Raw genomic sequence first — 23393 nt, 5'->3', positions numbered from 1 at the left:
GGTACGTTTAATTTATTATATAACGGATAGTTACAATAGGCATATTTTTACGGCGTAACGTGGGGTTGGGTGGGATTGATAACAAAAAGTAATGGTATATAACAAAATCTAATCTATGTATCTATCATAGCCGTCTATATCATTTTTCTATTAATGTAGATAACATATACAATTAAAAAGATATATTCAAATGTGACCTGTGGTTTCCAGATACGAGCCCATGGAAAGAGAAAGTCGTATGGAGGGCACATACCTACCATTTTATTCTTACGTTACAATTTCCACCCTTTCCAACTATAGGAACTTCATTCAAAAATAGTTCATCTTAAGTATCCGTTACATAGTAAAATGTATCAATTCCGTGATAATAATAAAAAATCATATAAAGAGTACGTAGGGCACGTAGCCCTGTAACATCATGATCGTGACATGAAGTGCTAACCTAGTAGAGTAAATTCGTTTGCTTACTCGCTAACGTTCTACGTATTGTCAGAATATGGCGTTATTGCCCAGTTCGTTCAATTAACTAAGAGTCTAATCGTTTATAAAACTCTTTACTAGCAGCCTTCAATATGATTATTATGATAGTCTTATTTTCCGTCATCAACATAGCTAAGAAATCAAACAGTATATAACAGGCAGTGCCCAAGGAAATCCATACGTGGAATGTAGGCGTACTTAGAATGTTTGTCTTTTCTAATTGTCTACGGGTATAAGCATTCGTGTCAACTCTCAAAATATATACAACGTTGCTTCTAGCTTTATACAAGACTATCATAAATGATACAAAGGGTCAATTCGACCTATAATCAGCTTCCGATTCCCTTACGTTTTGAACTATTATAAAAGCAAGGTCATTTCTTGTTAGTCTTTTGATGTGATTTCATGCAATTCCGAGGATATGTAAAAAGTCTTAAATAATTGATTTCATTATATCTATACTTCAATAAACGGTCGCTCGTTCAACCGAAATGCCTATTACAAACAATAATGATCATATTACTCAATTCTGGTTTAATGCACCCCAGTCCAGCCCAATCCGATAATACCTCGCTCGGTGCTGATCAGCCACAAGTACCATTTACTCATTACTGTAATAATTGTCACATTCCAATGTTATTGTTTCGTTGTTTTCATCTGTGATGGAAACTGACGCTATACGATAGTAGATAGATAGTGTAGATTGACCTCGTTATATTTCAATTTTCATGCATATAGAATCAATTGTCTTTAAAAAAGTCCATATAGAGATATAACAACTAACTATAGTCTAACAATTAAAGCTTTTGATGCCAGGAACATCGATGAAGCCTCTCTGGAAGACATCGAGGTCGGAGTTGTCCCTGATACGCTCTGCTAAGGCTTTCTCTTGGGCGAGAGGGTGCCACGCGCCCAATGTGCAGCCAGTGTCGTTCCGCACCACGTGGTAGTGGCACCGCCGGGTCGCGCGAACTGACGGCACGTACTCAAACATGCGGACACGACGACAACGGTGGAGGGCGAACCATAGTCCTGGAGATATATTGAAAATAAGTTTTAAAAAAATAAAAGCCGGATGATAAAGATAATTACTTTAAAACAAAAAAAGTCGACTGCTTGATAATAAATACAGCATATGTCACTCCCACAGGTTAGTCGAATCCAACGACACCTCGTATCTCAACCATATACAATCTGTCAAGCTGTTTGGGCAAATCGTTCCTTACATACATACATTACCTTCCACAATTGGGTAAAATGTTTTAAACAAGTAAACACTCTTATAATGATCTTCAAAGGATATCTGTAGTAGTATGACATATTGTCCTAAGTATAAAGATAAATCCTTAGGATAAAGTATGAAATCCGAGAAGACCCGATCATACAAGGAACAGTAATGGGTCGATTATCACTCACCAATGAAGCCAGAAGACGGTGGATTCCTCCTCAGGCGATATGGAGATGTGTCTTGAAGTACTGCCCATAGAGCCCACAGTACATGAGGATTGAGAAGATGTACATCAGCCTTCGGTCGATTTAGAAGTAGTCTGTAAGCATTTTTTTTATAAAAAAAAAAGGAAAAAATGTAATCCATGTAATAATATATTTCATATCATATATGTTATTGGAAAAAAAACCAAAATTTGCTATTCTGCACGTACTTAAATAAATTTTCTAAATTTTCCTAAGGTAACTAATATATCATTTGTTAAATTAGTTTTTAAAATTAATATAATTATTTTAATTTATACATGTATTAATTCGTTTTATATAATAAATCAATTAAAATTACTTTTTGTATACGGGAAACAGCGGGAAATCAGGATGCCTGTACCAGTCTTCCAGAGTAGATGAGAAGTTACTAGGGTCCCATATAAGGATGGAAATACCCTTATATAGTGGATCCTCTAAAAACCTGAATTCAGGTTTAGTGACGACCTGTAAATAATTACATTGTAATGTTTATTATACAATTCGAATTAACAGGCACATATTTACATATATCAACTATATGAACTTTGCAGAAATGTTCAGGAATAGGAAAAATATAAGCATATGCAACGAAGTTACAGGGGGTCAAAAATGGGCCGAATTGCTTCGAGAAAAGAATGCTACGGCCGTGCCGCTTTTTTTACTTTGGCTCGACTTGGCGGAGGCACTGCCGTGCCTCCTGATAGGAAAACTAAACACATAGTGTAAAACATGTATTTACTTTATGAGTCTTATTAATACTTATTACAAAACTCTGGCTGACTTATAAAGAAATTTATAGGTTATTATTCTGTGGTTTTGCTTAGGAGTTTAAAATAAATCGTAACATATTGTCATAATTTCTTTCTAACACTACAATAAGCGAAAACACTTGAACAAATACGTATAGCTGGAGCACTTAATGCTCCAATTCAGACATCGTTTTCAATACAACAAAAGAAGGGCCCTTTTATTTTGCAACATTTTGTTTACTACTTTTTATCGGAATCGGTTTACTCAACAATGGGTGTACTACAAGCAAAAACCTTGCTTGATCGCGTTATCTGTTGGCCAGCCGTATCTAACTTTATACACATTACGGCGGTCAAAAAGATCTTGCAGGCCCTATCAGGAGTTTTCCGAATGTAGCATTGTAAAATGTGGGAATAACTATTTCACGCCTTAAGAATTACAATGACGTTAATGCAAAAATTCGTCAAACAAACATATGTACAAAAATCACTTTAAAAAATGTCAATTTAACATTTACTCTTATGTAATTACCGTTTTCGCTATGCAACACATCTGATTCAAATGCATTTTTCTCAGATGTTTTGAATGTTCTTCTTGCCACTAATTCTTAAGTTGCGTTTTATTAATATTATAATTATAATAAGACTAGGATTATATATTATAATTACAAAAATATACCTGCGAATTCAGAATCCGGAAGGTAGTTTTGGAACCAATATCATCAGTATAGTTTTCAGTCGGCGCATTGTTGAACCGCAGGACCATGTCGTGAGAATCTGCAAACAGAACGACACTTGGCTGCAAACCAGCTTTGTAAACTAATCAAAGAAGTCATTAGTATGCCCATGATGAGCATTGGCTCCGCAACGTATACATACAAACAAACAGATGATAACATAACCAATAGATCTTCAAGATCCTGTTCAAAGATTGATAGAATTCATTAAAACCTGACTAACAGCCGGTTTTATATATCTAAGTATGTTCTGTGGTTATTTTTATAAGTGCGTAAGGATTCCTTGATTATCATTACGTAAGTTATATTTTCAAAGACAGCTTAAACGTTAAGAAACGACCATGTAGTCCAATGGAATGTATAACTCTAACCATTTTTTTTTTTGTTTACGAGGGGGAAACCTTCAAAACGTACCGAGTGTCGTAGGAGCGACACGGAGTTATGTGGGATTCTTACCGCACTAAAACCCCCTCGGTGGCCGTCCTTAGCGTTGCCAAGAGGACTCCGGGATCTCCTACGGAACGCAACCGGAGTCCTCTTAACGCGTTGCCCCTTCGGGCTCCTCCTAGGTGAGCTTCAGGACTCACCACACCGATTCGCACCATGAAGGGTCTGCCACGTTTAAAATGCGGCTTTATAATAAACGGCTTAGCGACCATAGTTAGTGATATAAGCCTACCAAATACATTGCAAAATACTTTGTTACTGTCAAAATGTAAAAATAAAGTTACTTAATTTTCTTGATTACTTTTGATATGAGAAATTTTATTGTTTCTTTTTTGTCCATTTTGTTACGCAAGGTGCATAGGCGCATTTTTATTTGAACAGCAGTGGTTGATTCGAAACAGAACTATAGTAAATTTTGGACATTTACATAACATCTATTGATTTGTTACTTGAATATGTATTGCACATGTAGATATTGATTAACATTATAGATTCAGGTGTATGTAAATAAGTACTTGCTTACACCATAGATAAGAATAAATACCTCTCCGCCTTGTAACTGAAGGAAGCCATTAAATGGCTTAAACGGCTGACAGTTCTGTCAGCCATTTAATGGCTGTCATGGTGTAATTTACGCGGAACAATGCCGACATGCGCAGTTAAGACAAGAAATCGAAGAAATAGTGCGGAGAAATATCGTTTCATTCGTAAATGATCTAAAACCTATATATTTTTTAATAATTTCAAACACAAAAATAGGTGACAGCGACAATTTCAATTGTCAAAACTGTTTACATTTTCTCGTTAGGAGTGAGTAATCTTTACTAATCTATGGCTTACCCTTACAAATCGGCGACGGGGACCACTTATTATCAGGTGGACTCAAGCTTCTGTGCTACTTAAACCTTATAAAAAAAGCAAAAAATAGTAAAGCACACTTAAAAAAAATATTTTGATCATATTGCCCAAATTAACTAACGACTTCAATACAAAACCAACCTTGGTACCAAACAACATTTTCATAATCATTGTAATACTCTCAAGGCCTACTTTGGAATAATACTTTCAGGTAACTTTTGCAATCTTTGATTTGATAATAAATTAATCCGAACAGGTATCATTGTCACTACCTTCGGAATGCCTTGAAAAGTTCTGCCTAATTTTATTTTCCGCTCCATTTGGCATATTAAGTAATACCTATTCTGTAGTACGAGACGGTAAGAACCTAATAATATTATTTATATCTTAACTCTAATCGTATGTACTGAATCTGCGAAACTTTTTATGACACGCGAATATCGCTGCGCGCTTTTGCAGCACCTATTCGCCTATATTAATTTATTATATGTTAAACATTACCATTTAAGTTTTTAAAATGGATCTCAAATATAAAACTTAAAAAAAACGAACTATGCGAATATATGTATAATTTCGTAAAATTCTTTTTTTTATATACAATTTAATGAATAAAAACATTGTTATTAATTCACACATTTATTATATTTTTATGTAACGTTACTTTATTGGTATCGTAGATAAATATGCTTCTATTTGATTGAACTCTGTAGTATGTTCAATCCTATTTACTTAAATCTCAAATAGAATAAGGCCCATACCTGAGGTCGAAAATACCTATGAAAGAACACACGGCGCACATATTTCCTTTTGAGAGTTTACTTGAATTGCCTTATTTTATTACATGTGTTTCCTTTCCACAAATTGTGGACAATTAATATAAAAATAAAAGTTTTGAGTGAGCATTTCCCTGAAGAGATTCATTTTGCAAGGAAATAACTTAATATGCAATAGCGGTTCCAAACCTAAAAGTAATAGAGCAGTTACTAAGAAGAAATGGAAATAAAAACTAGTGATCATATTGTTCACGTGTGTTGCAGATAAACAAAGTTTTATTTATTATTGACACTTCTTATACTTATTTTTATACATAATATAGAAGTAGCAAACGAGCACACAGTCCATTTGATGTTAAGTAGCTGCTACCGCCCAGGGACATCTACAATCAATCCCAGGCAAAACCAGATTGCCACCTGACGTTGGCTACAGATGCGCCGCTACCCCTGGAGGCTAAACTCAAATGCCTTGGAAAAGTATGCGTCCTAAGTCTTAATATTACCGTAGTAGTAGCAAACAATGGTAGTAATCAACTTGATTAAATAAAAAAACCTGATAATTACTTCTTCTTATTACTCATCCATTATCGAGTAAAACGTTTACCTGATTGTTTTCCTCGTGCTGCATTTTCTTCTCCAAAGGAAGTCATTACCTCCATAAAGGTAAGTGATTTCTCTTGGAAATATAACGTAAACGTACAACAATCATTGTTGACTAGACGTTAATTTAACAATGAATAAATTATTAGCAACAATTATCATATTTTAATTATTGTTATTAACTACCAGAGTAAATTAAGTACCTATTGTTAAATTATTAACACCTAATTATTAATATTATGTTTTTACATTGTTACTTGCTTATAATATAACACAATTTAATTACAATAGACTGAAGTTAATGACTATATAACAAGATACTTTATTATTATATGTAAATCGCTTAATCTGTTAAAAATAAATTCGAAAATTACGCGCCTGGTGAAGGGAAGCCAGGTCTTGGGACCGCTCCAGGAATCACTGATAAATCTTATTTGGGAATATGGAGGATATTTCCGCATTGATACTACTGGGGTTTAGGGAGTAATGACTGAACATCATTTTGAAGGTAAAACCCTTTGTGGTTCGACTATCGAGACAGCACCGCCACACCTACTGCTGTATTCCGGTTTGAAGGAGGTGGTAAGGGCAACCTACTTATCCGAGACGTTTACTAGAACAGTAGGAGAACAACAGGAGTAGCAACACATCTGACAGTGATTAGGTATTATTTCAAAAACCATGAGTATGAGTGACCAAAAAAACATAAGTTATTTTACGAAAAAGCCCATGTCATCCGTAAGGCCGGTCACGTGTGGAGGCCACGAGCAAAAGAAAATTCAGCACAATAATAGAAGATAAAACTGTTCAATAATGTATGTCAAGCGGCCCGTTCCATTGTTTAAGGAAATAAAGCATGTTGCGACATCTCAGTTGTTGTTAAGATTACATTGTTCAGTTTTTTTAACAATTATATACATACTAGACATTTTAATCAATTAATGAGCTTAGAACACAACAAGAAAATTTATAAAGCTTATCATGAAAGAAGAGGTACTGTTAATCTTTAATAAAAACACGCACGGAACACAAAATTATTATTTACAACGATCTTATGCCATGTCGTAATTATATTACAGATCGTAGTGCGGTGGTTCAGATGCTTTAACATTATGCGCTATGTCACTCTTACTAAATAATAATATCATTGTTATGTTAATCAAACTCAACTAACCATGAAATAATATCTGTTTCTAATAGACTAATTTCCTAATAACAACTACCATCGTCAGATACCTACTTGGAAACAGACTAATGTTAATGCATTTCTTTTCCTACCCAGTGATTACGCTGTATTCGTATCTATAATTGACTACTCAACTTCTCTACCTTACTATGCGTGGAATTCGATGAATCCTCGTGGTTTAAACGCATCTACGATCTACTTGAACTAGTACTCCTCTTCTTCGTTTTCTTTTTAATTTTTGGGCGCAACATAGATTGGATGTCCATTTTTGAGTTATAAATAATTTAAATTAGTGGAATATCCATTTTTCCCAATATAATAAAAAAAGTAAAGTTCTCAAGGGTATGTGAAGTTTACTGATTCGCACTGGCCAGCACGGTAGACTATGGCCTACAACTCTCACTCGGAGAGGAGACCCCTGCCCAGCAATGGGACAATAATAACCAAACCTCTGTGTTTTTCTACAGCTATTATTGTACTTTTGTAACTTTTTTAAATCATAAATATTATTAATACAAAAACATAGTTGATGACGATCCAATTTTCCGCCATATACTACGCAAACGAAAATATTAAATACTTCATATCTGCTTGATCCCTCATTTTGTAAGCAGTAAATATTACAAATATTATTATTAACCTGAACAGCCAGTACATGCAGCCGTTCGCTGCAGTATAAAGGCGCAAGCTATGAATTATGCAGAGGCTTCGCGCGTGGGTTGATGACACTTCGCACAACGTAAACAATGCGGCTGGACGCTCCGCTAATTAGCAACCACTAATGACATTATTCAATATAAATAACGCCCTTTGCAAGTAGAAAACTCCTCGTTTTACGTAGAGTTAAACTACAGTCCTTGATGCAGTTCAATAAGATAAAAAAAATCAGAACGTTTACACAAACATTAAAATTTCAAACTGCCACCCAGATTCAAGGGCATATGGGGGGTTTAAGTTGTCCAAACTCGGTCCCTCTCCCCTTAGCATAGAGGAAAACCTTTTGTTACTAGAAATGAATAGTGACTTGCTTTAACAATAAAAACGACATCGTAATCGGATATCCTAATCTGCCAACGAGTTTTCCATAATGTTCGTAACTTATTTTAATGTAAACACTAGCACTAACGTTATGCACTAATGGTCTTAGGAGGAACTCATACTGTCGCACGTTAATAGTAAAGTAGCAAATACTGAAACAACTTTGTAGAAAATCCGAATTTTCTTTGGGGAACGCTTCCAAAAGACCTTGGATACTTTGGCCGCAAAATGATATATCGATTACTATGATAGAGCTTCTGGGGTTAGAATCACAATAAAATATGTTTTTTTTTTTTTTTTTTAATTAAATTAAATGAGTGCTTCGAACATCTAGTAGTCTCTCTCTTAGAAACTAGATTCATGGGACACAGGGCAACACTTTGTACTGGTTACTTCAAAAATATCAAAATTGTACCAATAAAATTCTGTTGAGTCGAACTTATGACTTACATTCATGTAATTATGAGGCAACTTATACCTATACTTTAAAATGTTACGAATAAGAACAAGTCAAACGATCATACGTAAAGGCACTCAAGTTATTCTTTTTATTTTGTAGTTCTAGGTAGGTAAAGAGATAGATACTCTACAATCTAAACTGTTGTTACCTTGTTTTTGTGAGTATCACGTATGTTTTTTCTTCGAAAAAACTGTAGTTGTGATGATATCACAATGATGTTTCATCAAATATGTAAGAAAACAATGACGAAGCTTTTCTCGCGATTCAAAACATTTCAAAGCTCATTACATTACTGTCACTTATCAATTATTTCGATCGCTATTCTCTTCACGTATTTCCGCTTAAAACATATTGTTGTAAAGAAGTCATATTCTACTATTATTTAAATTAAAGAATAAGAACAGTTAATTTGTTTAAAATTTGACGAATCAATCAGAAATGTACCAACATACTACAAAGGCAGACTTAGTACTAATTTTGTGTAGCTACAATCATATCAGTCGCACTGAAAAACACTGAGTAACTACTAAACACACAATGCAATTATGTTATTGTTCTAATGTGTCTAGTGATTTAAAATTCCACCTCTCAATCAAGGATTTTCGAAATTATGTGCGTGATATAAATTTACCTAATATAACTTGCTTTAACGGCGAGGAAAAATAATACGAGGTTTATAAGCCTGAAAGTGCTTTAAAAACTTCTCAATAATTTGTGTAGTCCACCAACATCCACTCGGCCAACGTGGTAGACTACACGACATTCATCTTTTAATCCCAACTTTCAATATCGGATACATATGATAAATTGTATAATTATGCCCCTTCTTTCCAATTCAACGAATATGTAGAACTAAACATCTTGCTGCCAGCTTCTAGATAGCGTGCAAATGTTTAGTAGATTTACACTTTAGGTGATCGTGGGCGATAATATATTTCTGTGTATTTGAATAATGTAAATGTGGGCATGGTTTTTCTAACACACAATAACCTAAGGAAATCCAGATGCATATTCCAAGTGTAATGCGTTGGCGTCTGCCACGCGTCTGGGCACCACTTATTACTAACTTTTACTAAAGGACAAAGAAACCTGTGACTAACACAATGCAACTAAATAATAAAATGAATCACCACACACTATTTTTTGTCCGTAGTCATTGCTCAACAACTGGAGGTATCGTAAAATAACAACAATTTATGAATGGAGGAAAGAAAATTAAATAAAACTTTTTTATTCAGGCGTCACGTACGTGACACGTGGGCATTATAGGAATTTTGTGGAATATTTTATACCTGTTTATATTATAGGTATACCTAACTAGTTGCATGACATACATATGATTTTAAAGTGTCGAATAATTTAAACTTCTTTAGTCATTGGGCTTGTTCATACAAAGTGAGCTTGGGTGCTAAAATCTGCGTTTTAAATCTGATTTAATTCTAAAACCACAATAACTATTAATATTTATAGCTGACACGTGAGTAAACCTGGAGTCATCGTATTTTTTTCTGATCATCTATGTAGTAATCAATAATTCTCATTTTCAAAAAGAATATACTATTTGATACTTGCTACTTGCTTATGAAAATAATTCCATTAAATTGTACCATGCCATATAGATAAACAAGTCGTAGGATCGTGAGATTTTCTCACAAATCGTTATATCATACTTATACAAGTTATATTTGTATTATTAGAATCAAACGCGCAAGTTTTATAAAATCGGGAGGAGGCGCCGGCGCCGTGGTGTTGCTGCAATCGCCATATCGGCATATCAGTGTGTCGCACATTACTGTAGCTTAAGCTTTAGATACCGATGATCGTGAATAAATGAATACGTTTCATCGATGCATACTAAAACATGGATGACAATCACTACCCGGTAATCACGAATATATAGTACCTACCTAGGCACGTCTGGATAATCTTTTGCGCGACATAAAGTGGAAAGTGGCAATTGTATTTGTTCTAACGATGATACTCGTACATTATTTTTAATCACAGCTACGTATTTGTGATCGAGATACCTAAACTCAAATCTTCTCCTTTCACATCTATGGCCACCTTAATAGCGTAATAAAACAGGACCTTTTATTCCTTGTTTTAAAAATATAATTACAGATCAACATTTCGACCCTTCTACGTATAATATCGTAACTCCAAAATGACAACTTAACAGGAGAGTGTTTCAAAGTTCCAAATATGCTAAAATTCGAATAAAATCTGCATTTCTGCAGGTATCTTTATGAAATATTGGTATATATGTTTTATTTTATACGCTTTATAACGTTACTTGTGTCGATAAAACACATTAAAATAAGGCAATTTATGCAATCAAAACGAAAAGTTACTTTTGTGGGTTACGATATTATACGTGGTTATATATAGGAGGGGTTGATTTAGTAGCCCAAATAATCAGGTGCCCTTACATTGATCGGCTATTCAGATTTCTATAAATACGAACAGATATCTATGTACTTTTTCTATGACAAAGGAGTGATTGATCGAATGCAAATTTTAAACCCGTAATAGATTAAGGAAAATCATTAAACGCACGCTTTTCTTAAATTTTCCGTAGGAAAATCTTATCAATTACATTTAAATTGTCGGAATCGCTTATGTAGGACAATACCGAGTATTGTCTATTAGTTCCAGACAGTCTACCATTTATCACGATAATTTCCCGCGCATAATGATCGGCAAGTTGTGAAGTTACCTTACAATTTGATTTGCGGCTCTGAGTAATCAGTAAAGCCCTGTGAACAATAATAATTCATGTAATTCGCATACGATTTGGGCCGCCCGCGTTCGGCGAAGAGGGCCGGCTGCGCATGTCAATGTGTCCACAAAGCAGAGATCCGAACCGATAACTGCAATACTCGGCAATACAATACTCGGTCGATCACCCGCCATCGCATCGCGCCGCCAGCGTTGTCATGGTGCAGATTAGGGATGTATGGATATATGATTTCGGATCTAGATGCGAATACAGATTTAGCTACTCTATACTCATACTCATGGCATAGCTACTCGTGCAATGGCAAAAATGAAGTTATTTCATTATGGGATACTTTCGAATAGTTTTGGTTAGGAATATATTTAAATTATATATTTAATAAATGGTAAAAGAAAAAATATACAAAAAGATAATAATTTCATTTTATTTGTAAAGGATCAGCAGTACCTAGCGTCGGTTTGATCAATTGAAAACTGTTTATCATAATCTTAGTTAGATTCCGACTCTGTTCGGAATTATACGATACTTTAATATCCAACTCCTTTATGATTTCGGATATATTTTTATTTAGAATATCCGATAGTTTCGGTTACGGTAACATGCCTATTGCAGATAATCGTGCGTGCCGCACTCGTGTCTCCAACATACCTAAACGCATTTCCTTTGCATATATCTACTACCTACATGTCATTCGTCAATTTATGTCCACGATTCTTGAATAAGAATACACTAAAACAAGAACCGCAAAAAGTAACAGCAATTCAATGAAATTCGTTAGTCAGTGGTGAAAGGCAAATCATAGATGATTACTCAAAAAGTCTTTGTTTCGACTGTATCACTGCCATTGCACCTAACAATTGTATGGCGGATACTCTATTCTGCTTTAGCTATGATAAGGACGCGTTCTAACTCATCCTCAGAAGTAGCAAAGTACCTATGATTTAAGTAGGTTTCTTGTTGACTTGTTCTATGTAGAGTCGGTGGGTATATTCAATGTGAATTACGTGCCCGTTCGATATTTGTAACATAAAAATACAGAGTTTGCTTTGTTACCTATTAGCGGTTGTTTAAATAAATAATGAATAAATCACGCAATTTTAATTACTCATTGCCCGATTTCAATTTCCTAAACTTCTTATTTTAGTTTCATAATTTGCAACTCGTCCGTAACAACTCCGCAACATAAAAGCACTCATTGTAGGTTATTGCTCTACGACACAAATTAAGTTGACGTTAAAATTAGTAAATGAACAATGTGCCAAGAATAGCTGCTTACATTGAACACAATATCTTTAAAGAGTCTATTGAGCTGCCAATTGTAATGCACCTCAGAATATTGAAAATATTTAGAGAGAACTAGATACTTATCTAGGACATATAGAAGAGACCATACCAGACCAGACCTATACTAAGCATACCATGGAAAAGCTCTCGGAAGCAATAAACGTACATACCCTAACTGTAGCGTCAACGGTGACCATACATACGCGTCCCGAAAAAACTAAATACATAATATTATATGTCTTTTCAAATATTATATGCGTGACTTCTAACTATTCAGTAAAAAAAAGGTTTGATACCGCTCGACATAATTATGAAGCGAACATCTTAGTCCTCAGTCGTAATAATCGGCTTCAATCGGCTTAAGGTAGGACCTGATAGTAAAATATACCTATCATCAGGTGAACTACATGGTCATTTTCCACTTAATCTTACAAACATGCCTAGATGCATACACATAGGTAATCAGGTATAGATTTATAAGAGAAAACATATTAATTGAATATCCAAAAACACTTGAACACAATAAACCATTTTATTTAGGGGGAAACCTCCAAAAGGTACCCGACGACGTGAGAGCGACGCCGGGTTATGTGGGATTTTTACAGCACTAAAACCCCCCGGTGGCCGTCCTCAACGCTTGTTGGAGAACTCCGGGATCTCCGAGGGAACACAACCGGAGTCCTCCAAGCGCAATGCCCCGATCGGGCTCTGCCCTGGGGGAGCACTTTTGGCTCCTCCCACACTATCTGGTGTTTACGACGGTATGCGACCACACATACCGTCGTCCTTCCCGGGGTTGCTGGCTGGACGGTTCGAGCTCCCACTCTTGCCGCCCGCTACCCCGGAAGCCCCCTTTTAGTCGCCTCTTACGACAGGCTGGGGATACCGTAGCCCTATTCTGGTCCCGAAACTACAGGGACTGCACACAATAAACCTATATATTACTTAACCCACATCGGTTACAATTAAAATTATTTTCTCGTAACGCTTATCATAACGTAGGTAGACGTGGGTAACCCATATTATGATTCATGTTATTCGAGTTAATCTTAATAAACATGCGTCAGTTAATTCACACGTCTTGCTCCTTCTTATATAAGATTAAAGGTAATTTATGTTCGCAACTTCATAATACCTACGTACCTAGACATTTTCAACTTTGAACTGTACCTATGCGAAAACTATTATAAAGAATTGATTATAATAATTATTAATCTATTTTCTAAATAGCTGCTTACTGCTACCCATTGACATTGACCACTGAATCCATATAGGACAGGACTCTTATTAGAACTTATTTACAAAAATAACATTAGGTTCACAAAAGGTTCTTGGAACAGTTTTAAATTTTAAACAAATGAAGGTAATCGACATTGTACGAAATTTATGTCATTCTTGAATATTCCGATATAGTTTTTAGAGATGGCTTAGTTTTTCTGAAATAGGTATTTATGACGCATTCATAAGTACCGCGTTGGTAACCTAACAGGCAGAACTGCGGTTAGATGCTATTACAATGATACCTACTCGCATGTGATTATTATTCACACTTTTTTCTAATTTCCGGATCATTAGCATTCTATGATTGTATTGCGATTATGTTCCGTAGACTTCCACGTATATACTTCCAGTAATTTACCGTGTATGTGATATATTATACATATTATCTATTATTTTGTACAAGTGTATTAGATGAACCGACCGAATGAATATAAGTACAGGAAAAATACGTAGGCAAATATTGGGATTATTACCATAACAATAATACATAAAGATTTATACTGAAAACTGAACGCATACTTCCCACCGCAAATTGCCTGGGTGGATTATTTCAATTATATTGAAAGTGTGGTGGTCTCATGTTGCGATTGGTATTAAAGAAATTAAAAAAACTGTTTTATATTTTGCTATAGATAGAGCTTGGAAACTTACAAAAAACAAACACTAAATTCTGTGGTAGATACAAATGGAAAAATAAAGAGTGGAAAATATTACCAATAAATTCTCCCAAGCGCGATCCCAACAACGCGCCAGCACTCGTGACCACGGCACAAGTATCAAAAGCTTGCTTTTGCTGCAATGGAAACTTAGGGATCTTGAAACCCAAACGCGCAAAAGGCTCATCTTCCGCCGTCACGGTCCTCACTGCAACTGCTCCCAGTGCACACAATATATCTTTCCTGTTTAGCTGTTTTGAACTTCCTCTCTCATACTTCACATCGTAAGGATTTTGCGAGTCCAGCCCCGATGTGAACACTTTACTGTCACTCATCAAAACCCTATGGAACTCTTTCAACAACAACTCCTTGTACTCCGTAGACCTCGCCGCGCAGTCTGAGGTAGTAAAGTCAGCACAAGCGTACTTGTCACTGTCGAACTCTAGTATAGGTTTGTGTATGTTAGGAAAACGCGGACTACCGTGGATCTTCCTCACTACGTTATTAGATGGACGGATCTGCGTCCCGGAAGACTTATTGGACGTTTGCATCAGCTGCCCGCTGCTTCTGAAATTGTTTACCGACCGACGACTCTTATGGGACATGTCTACTTTTAACACCGAATTGTTCAATGCTGTATTGTAGTTGAATTTCTCCGCATTGTACGCCTCCTGGTACGATATTCCTGACGCGACACTTTTCTGGGTTTCTGCTGACTTACTAAACAGCCTCTGTTTTTCAATGTTCATCCAATATTGCGACCAAATGAGGTAAAGATATCCACACATTCCAAAGCAGAGGAGATTTATAAAAATCCACACGGACATCGCGGCTGCTTTCATTTTGTGTTAAGGCTAATCTACAGTAAATTGCTTGAAATGTTTGGCACCTGTAAATTGTTTCTACATAAATATCACTTGTTTCAACGGCGACTTAATAGCTATTTATATAAAACAATCACGCTGCACACTATCACTAGGTACATGATCCGCGGAAGCGCGACGGAGGGCGGAGTGCGATCAGCTGACGGAGACGCAGAAAGCGCATGCGCCAAAGGTCATTGGAAGGATCGCTTTAACGGCCAATAGGTACACAAAAAGTTTTACGGACCATTCGAGTGTTTATCGATCTCAAATTACATAATTACAAAAGGTGACAATAGCGCATGCCGTTATACCTATTAAGCATTAAGGTAAGCATTAAGCAATGAAATTCTGTGTTTCATATGCCTAACGAACTTGCGATGAAAATGTCTAACATCATGCTACTTGCTTGTAATCCTTTGGAGTCCCACTTGGCACAGCTCTTCCCACAAATTATGGAGACCAAAATCTTATTTGACCACAATATCCCGTATAGATAATTGGTTCATGTTCATAAGACCTTGATACGTTCCCTATAGTGCATTATTAAAATCAAAGACTGAAGATACCACTTAACAATTCTAAGTCAACATAAGATTGAGTAGGTATTTATTACTACATTAAAAAAATAAAACATGAATTTCATCCAAGACATTTATTGTTCCAGATATTTAAGTACAGAAATATAGAAATGTTACAAATACGTACATACATAGTAATTATTATTAGCTGGTAATTAACAAACAATGAGAAGTTAGTGCATTTTTAATATAAATTCAGAAATTGTGCGTTCATAACAATCATATATATTTTAAAATGAGTTCGCAAATACACAATAATCATAATAATTTTTCGTAATAAAATTAAAGTAACTACACTCATAAAATTGACATTATTTACACAATAATAAGACTCATTACAACCTATACCTACAACTTTGATACTTTGACACATACAGTAACAATATTTAAATTACATGCTTATGACTAGATTGAAGCGAACAAAAGTCAACGTACACCCTATGTATACCCACTCGAGAAATTGTAAAATAAAAGCAGATATAATTTATTTAAACTAATTTTATTAATTGTTCTTCATATTAAAAAGTAATTAATAACACACACAAATTCTGTCAACAGCAAACTGTTTTTTGTTTTCCCCAGACAATAAGAGACTTTATTCCGGACCCCCACCGTCGCATAGAATGACAAAAAAATAGACAGACTCGACTATTGCACTACTATAACTTTTTCAACGAACAGCTAAAAAGTTGTAGTAGATAACTACGCCCATGTTCCTAACGACTATTTAGTTTACATACAAAATGTTGATATATTTCTGTTGGATTTTATTAGAAATAATTTATTTAAACAAACGCTTTTTCAGTCATTCGCCTATAACGCCAAATATGGTCAGACCAGCACAGCTGTGCCTCACAATTAAAGGAACTATAGTGACGAGAACAAACGATTAAAATGCGCAAGTTGCCACTAAGGAACTTATTCTAAAGTATTAGTATTCATAGTCAAGACCCATCTCAATGGCGTCTGTACACATCTGTCAATCTCAAGAATTACATTGCCGTTAGCATGTCACTATAAATAATAATGGACGAACAATAAATTTTCTATAGGTAAACACAAATCGCAATTCAATATTTCTAGCGAATACGTACATTTTTAAATATTTGTATCTTGATGACTAATGCTTATTCAGTAGTTCTCTCTTAATCATTGTAATATCCTTCACAGAGGAGAAAATTTCAGTAACATAAACATAAAATAAAAAACAAAGTTAATGACTAAATAAATAAAAATAAAGCTAAACAATATATTTTGAAATCACAAACGTAACAATATAACTGAATAGAAATAGGAAAAAATCATTGTGATATCCTTCACAGAGTAGAAAATTTCAGTAAGATAAACATAAAATAAAAATAAAACAAAGTTAATGACTAAATAAATAAAAGTAAAACTAAATATATTTTTTATTCACAAACGTAACAATTTAACTGAATAGAAATAAAAATATGAAGAAAAATTATAATAAAAGTATTTGGTCCGTATTTTTTACTTTTCACTAACACGACTTTCAATTTCGACATCTAAAATATAATATGTAAAACAAGCTTTCCACACTATACTTTGTCCTTATGTAATTATTTACATGCCCCTTGTTTCCCGATATGATATATTTCAATATTATTTAATACAATGAGATTAAAATTGACAATTTAAACACCAATTACTAATACTACTCACATCACAATACCTTTAATATTACTACCTCCTCGTGGTCACGTGATCGTGGTTATACACCAAATGCTGTAGATGTATATTTATATATGCTGAAGATATCTTCTATTTCAGTTTAGTTAAATATTTTGTATAGAGAGGGCATTTTACTTCATCCATTATGCTGTTTTTTTTTTTTTAATATATTTCTTTCTAATAACAGCATTGATAAGCGCTGCTGTGTTCTGGATTTTAAGGGTGAGGTAAGGGAGACATACTTTTCCGAGACGTTCCAGCATAGTCCTCAGATGTAGCGGCGCATCTGTGGCCGACCTCGGGTAGGAATAACTAATCCTATCTGGGATTAGTTACAGATGTTCTTGGGCGGTTTATTATAAAAAAAAAACAATTGTCCGTCTATTCAGTACTATAAGTTATAACAAAACACAGGGTATAACTCTGGTGGAAGCAGTCAGCGGGTGTCGACAGGCCGCGGTCGCATTCGAGGCGGAGCCTCTGAAGCGGGCTCGCGGCGTAGGAACGTGGAGTAGTGCAACAGCGGGAACAACGCCCCAGCGATGACTAATAACCCGTAGTTAGGCTTGTGGATCATCCTAGTCAAACAAATTTCATTTATATCACGGCGTGCGTAAATGGACGTTTTACGCACGCTTCGCGTGCGCAAAACCCCCATTTCCGACCCCGTAATATAAAATTTTATACAACACGCGGACGAAAAATGTTTTTCTGACTCGTGTGATTGCAGTCCTCGCCTGCGGCTCGGCCTGCAAACTCACACTTGTCAGAAAAAAATTTTTCGTCCTCGTATTGTAATGTACTATTTATTAGAACCAACAATTGAGTGAGAAGTTATTTAATACTTGAATTGTACACATTAAAAAAATTGTGTAAAATACACTGTTTCTATAAAACAGTAGTAATCTACTATTTTACGTAGACATCATAAGGCAGTAACATTATACTTATCAATATTAGAAAAAAAATGTTGCCAATCATTGGCATTTAGCATGCCAGTATCAACATAAAATGAAAAATATTATTATATAATGAACTAAACTAACAATATATCTGTGAATAAATATAATAATGTTGTATTATTTATCTGTATTTTCAAGTCAGATCGGCTAAGGATTTATGTTTCAATGCTGTTTATTGCAATGCAATGTTTAGAAAAATAATCAAAGTCAAAATGTATATATTAATTTTCAATACATTTAAAAATAACTCACCATGGTACTGATATGATCAGCAAGGTATATGAGAATGCCAGGACTAAATTAACCCATAGCCTTGAGCATCTTCTTAAACTACTTGATATCCATTTGCTCTGTAAAACTGGAAATTACAAATACACTAGTTATTAGTGCATTAAAAGCGAAAAACAAAGAGTATATCGTAAAATAACGTTAACTTTTAACCTCACGGACTAAAACATAACTACACTATAGTTATGTTAATTATGTCTATTTATTAGCTGTTAAGACATTTTATTTAAAGACTATCAAACCTAATACATATATTTTACTACATAGATTTTATGTTTTATATGTTTTCATCAACTTGTGATTATCATATCACAGATATAAACATATGTTAAAATGGATACAATAGAAATAAGTTGAGATCAATCCCATAGTACCTATTTGGTTTCTACGACGAAAAGAAGCAAAACGTCCACTTTGCATGTTAGACTTTTAGAATTTCCAGTAACGATATGTTGATTCATATTTTTTACCAAAATATATTGAATTTTTTTTCAAGAGAATAAGGTTTTTTACATAAATCATAAAGTACATTTCATTCATCAATACTTACACAACGTAAGCCACTCGGGATGTAAGGTCATAGCCGAAGCGAAGACTTGTATGAAACCCAGCAGTCTATATTTCCAAGTGTGAATATAAGTGTCGCGTTTCTCCAAATCTCGCAGCTGTGTTAGACTGTAGGAGCCCTTACGAAGCAGGGACAGAGGGTCTGCTGATGGAAAACTGTCGACAGCGTACGGCTGAAGAGTACCACTTTCGAGCACACCAACTGCAGTATACTGAAAAATGCCGAACACAGTTTTTTTTTAAAACAGCTGATAATAATAACCCTAAAGTTAATAACGCGGACTATACTTCTATTATGTAAATTAGACATAGATATTAAGCTTACAATGTCATCCTCCCTTCCAGCATAAGAGAAATGAACGCGCAGATCTCCTATTTCATGTTGCAGAGCACTGTTCCCATGGAAATAGAACCCAGAGTGTAGTTTAATGTCACTACGCTCTGGTCTAGAGTCTGACCATATTTCATAGTAGTCATTCACCTTACGCTTCACTTCTAACCCTGTAAAAAATTATAGATTATTGTAAACCTTATGTTAATACATATTGACATGATAACTGACAAAGCTATAAAAAATATGTTTTCTTCACTCAAAGCCCCACACTAGGATGCGCTAGATCGTGCACACAAAGATGAATCCACAAACACCCAGACCCAGAAAAGATAGATCAAAGAAAATATATGCATTTATAAAGATAATGCTCTCTAAAACTTTTTGTTAAAATATTAGGATTATTAGGAGTACCTACTGACCCAAATATACCCATCCGATTTTAACATTATCAGCTATATGTGTTTCACTAAACAGTGGTATGGAGGTAGGGTTGTGGTGCCCGGGTCTGATGTAGAAAAGCGAGGAGTCCACCACATAGTCCCGCCAGTCCTTGTGGTACCAGTATGTCTTCTGAGATTCCTCTGCAGGCTCACTAATAAAATTGTCTTGCTCACTGTAAATAAAAGCACATGTGAAGAGTTGCATGACAAATCACATTTACAAACTTAAGGCATGATATAAGATTGCACAATAGTCCTCAAAAAAGTTTACACAAGCAACAAATTCAACACACTTTAAAAAGATATAAATATAAAAGCTATAAGAATAACACTCCATACCCACATGTGTATTTATGAAAAAAAAATGACTTAAGAATTTATATGAAGTAAAACACATAAGTGCAAGATTATAAACAATTTTTTATAAAAGAAATAGCACTTATGTATTATGCTCACTGTACTAAGTCAAATCTTTCACAGTAAATTCTTTTTGAATGTCAATATATCTACTGCTATTTCACAAGGTGTTTCATTATGGTTATTATAGTATAGGTTCTTACGTAGTTTCTTCAATCCACTGATACATCTGAACTCTTTTCCTCAGTTTTACAGCTTGAACCTGTATGTTGTAGTCTGGCTCTGAGATTGGCTCCAGGATGCGCAGAGGACCAATAACATGGATGACCCTCCCTTCATACCTTGGAGCCTCATCAACAACATGAACATCAACACTCTCTGCCGCCGATAATAACTCATCCAACATCAAGTTGTTTTGGATTGATTGACCCTGTAATTTCCAAAATATAGAAGGTGAATAATTAAAATGTAATATACTAAAAGTTGTCCATTTTCTTTGACTGTAGAGAAATATATGAATATACATTTTTCCAAAAAGATTTATTGATGACTACAACCACACCCATTGGCTACTATTTTAAAAGCAACAGTTTCATACAGTATTTTTGCAGTAGTAATTACTTAGGCCATTGTCAGTTGTTAGTGGATGACCAGTACATGCTTTGTTTTATTATATCAAATGTCTTCTATATCAAATTACATAACATACTAAAGTCATAAAGGAAATTTTAAAAACAGTATTAATCATTACTTAAATGCTAAAACTATCCAAAGGGTGATCAACTTTAAGCTCAAAAATAACCATATAAAAAAAGAAATTGATAGTGCTAGAAGAAAATAAGATACTGAACAGTTATCTTGGCTATTATTAACATGAATTTATTATATTGACGGGTCCTACGTAAACTGGTGCAAGTGCGTTTTCACAACTTTACAGTAGAGCGATTTGAATGTCCTAATGCGTGTAACTTTAACATTATTCACGTATAATGCAGTTTTTTTCAAAAGGATTCAATTATACCATTATAAATTTTAACTATGTACGTTGAATATTGTTAAAGTTACAAGCATTAGGACAGTCAAATCGCTCTACTGTAAAGTTGTGAAAACGCACTTGCACCAGTTTACATAGGACCCGTCAATATGTAATTAACATACCTCTGCCCATAATAAAAAGTAAGTAACGCCAGCAAACAACACAAGACTTAATGTCGTAGTCAACCAGGTTTGTTTGAACTGGTTCTGTACTGCGCTCCAATCCATCTTGCCTTTATATCTATTATACTTGATAATAAACACGGATATGCATTTAACAGTCACATTAATTAATTTTGAACTTGTTAAACTATTTGTGGTTTTAAAGCAGCGCCACTGCCACGCCTAGTTTTAACTTAATGCAATGGTGCTGTGTTCTTCTATGGTCTATGTAGTTGAAGAAGCAAGCAAGCCTGAAATCCACCTGATGATCCGGCCTGATGACCGGCCATGGACATCTGTAAACAACTCTATAAAAAGGGTTCAACCTGAAGCCGATCCCGAAAGCATTCCCACTCATTAGGCTTAAAATATCATTGCCTCATTCGTGAATTTCGTGAGTTTAATAGCGCACAAATACTTTACGAGACGGGTTCCAACTTCGGAGACAGCAATGCACCCTAATTTGATACATTTCAATTCATTTATTCGAAAGATATCTTTGATCAACTTCAGGTAGTATTTCTGCCGTATTCCGTAGACTCCGTAGTCCATAGGATACAGTTACCACTTATTATCATAGATTTCTCGCTCGCTACTTCAACAAATATATAGTACACGAGAAGTCAAAAACACCGGCCACCATTTAAAACAAACAAAACATAATTTTAAACCTACGATTTCGACACTATATTTGTGATTTTTATTTAACTGTCAGACGTCAATGTCATAAGTCAACTGACCACAGAACACCTCCGTGCAACTGTCACTCGATTTGAGATCGATTAATAAAAGGATCGACTTATATAGATTAATAGAAGATCGACACCAGAAACAATTTAATCGATATTGTGTAACGTCGCAATCACATATTTATAGTGTCAATAAATATAGTTCAAAAAACTAAAAAAACACGCTTTTATGATAAAATCAACTAAAAAGTAGAAAAGTATTCTATTTCATTCACTCATACATGCAGGGTAAGATAAGGATGTATGTTGATCTCTTTCTACTGAAAAACGGAGTTACTCACTGACAAACATACAAGTGAAGCTAATATAAAGCGTGTAAAAATATTGCAGGTCGTTTTTTTTATTGATCCAATATCCTATTATAGGAGATTAGTTTTTTTTTATTGAAAAGGTTAATGGGGTCCACACCTATTGCTGCCTATGAACAGCAGTGTTAAGAGCTGTTGTGTTTTGGTATAAAAGGTGTGGTAAAGGAGACATACTTTTCCGAGGCATTTGATTGCAGATGTCCATGATCGGCAATACATAACATCTGGTAGAGCTCTATATTACTCTACTTCTATATTACATATTAAAAGAGGAGTTTTTTGCAATTTTAATTCGA

The 23393-nt window shown here is 34.8% G+C and overlaps 2 protein-coding genes across 3 annotated transcripts; both read right to left on the bottom strand.

The window, feature by feature from the left end:
* Positions 1-949: 949 nt before the first annotated feature.
* SiaT (beta-galactoside-a-2,6-sialyltransferase) lies at positions 950-15821 on the bottom strand. The gene is made up of 5 exons (XM_073079975.1): positions 14818-15821; positions 3382-3479; positions 2273-2418; positions 1897-2027; positions 950-1512 (listed from the first exon to the last, which is right to left on the bottom strand). The coding sequence occupies exons 1-5, from the start codon at positions 15599-15601 to the stop codon at positions 1271-1273; spliced, it is 1401 nt and encodes a 466-aa protein (XP_072936076.1). The 5' UTR covers positions 15602-15821; the 3' UTR covers positions 950-1270.
* Positions 15822-17585: 1764 nt separating this feature from the next.
* On the bottom strand, positions 17586-22768 carry Tmem43 (Transmembrane protein 43). 2 transcript variants are annotated; one of them, XM_073079973.1, is made up of 8 exons: positions 22716-22768; positions 22002-22233; positions 21047-21273; positions 20466-20659; positions 20038-20213; positions 19696-19924; positions 19110-19215; positions 17586-18473 (listed from the first exon to the last, which is right to left on the bottom strand). In XM_073079973.1, the coding sequence occupies exons 2-8, from the start codon at positions 22104-22106 to the stop codon at positions 18332-18334; spliced, it is 1179 nt and encodes a 392-aa protein (XP_072936074.1). In that variant the 5' UTR covers positions 22107-22233; positions 22716-22768; the 3' UTR covers positions 17586-18331. The 2 variants fall into 2 exon arrangements, with proteins under 2 accessions (XP_072936074.1, XP_072936073.1); XM_073079972.1 differs by having other exon boundaries at positions 22002-22265; positions 22606-22755.
* Positions 22769-23393: the final 625 nt, after the last annotated feature.

This window comes from Epargyreus clarus, unplaced genomic scaffold (assembly GCF_041222505.1).
Source record: "Epargyreus clarus isolate Ecla_fem2 unplaced genomic scaffold, WU_Ecla_fem_2.2 ptg000014l, whole genome shotgun sequence".
NCBI classification, from domain to species: Eukaryota; Metazoa; Arthropoda; class Insecta; order Lepidoptera; family Hesperiidae; genus Epargyreus; species Epargyreus clarus.
This window is presented reverse-complemented; position numbering and strand designations above follow the sequence as displayed.

Coding starts and splice junctions, on each gene's coding strand:
- SiaT (XM_073079975.1), bottom strand. CDS start 15,601: ATGAAAGCAGCCGCGATGTCCGTGTGGATTTTTATAAATCTCCTCTGC. Junction 2,419..3,381: donor TCCGGATTCTGAATTCGCAG/GTATATTTTTGT, acceptor AATTATTTACAG/GTCGTCACTAAACCTGAATT. Junction 2,028..2,272: donor CTGTTTCCCGTATACAAAAA/GTAATTTTAATT, acceptor AAATGCTTACAG/ACTACTTCTAAATCGACCGA.
- Tmem43 (XM_073079973.1), bottom strand. CDS start 22,106: ATGGATTGGAGCGCAGTACAGAACCAGTTCAAACAAACCTGGTTGACT. Junction 21,274..22,001: donor ACTTTTTATTATGGGCAGAG/GTATGTTAATTA, acceptor TGGAAATTACAG/GGTCAATCAATCCAAAACAA. Junction 18,474..19,109: donor CTGATCATATCAGTACCATG/GTGAGTTATTTT, acceptor TTGTTTGACTAG/GATGATCCACAAGCCTAACT.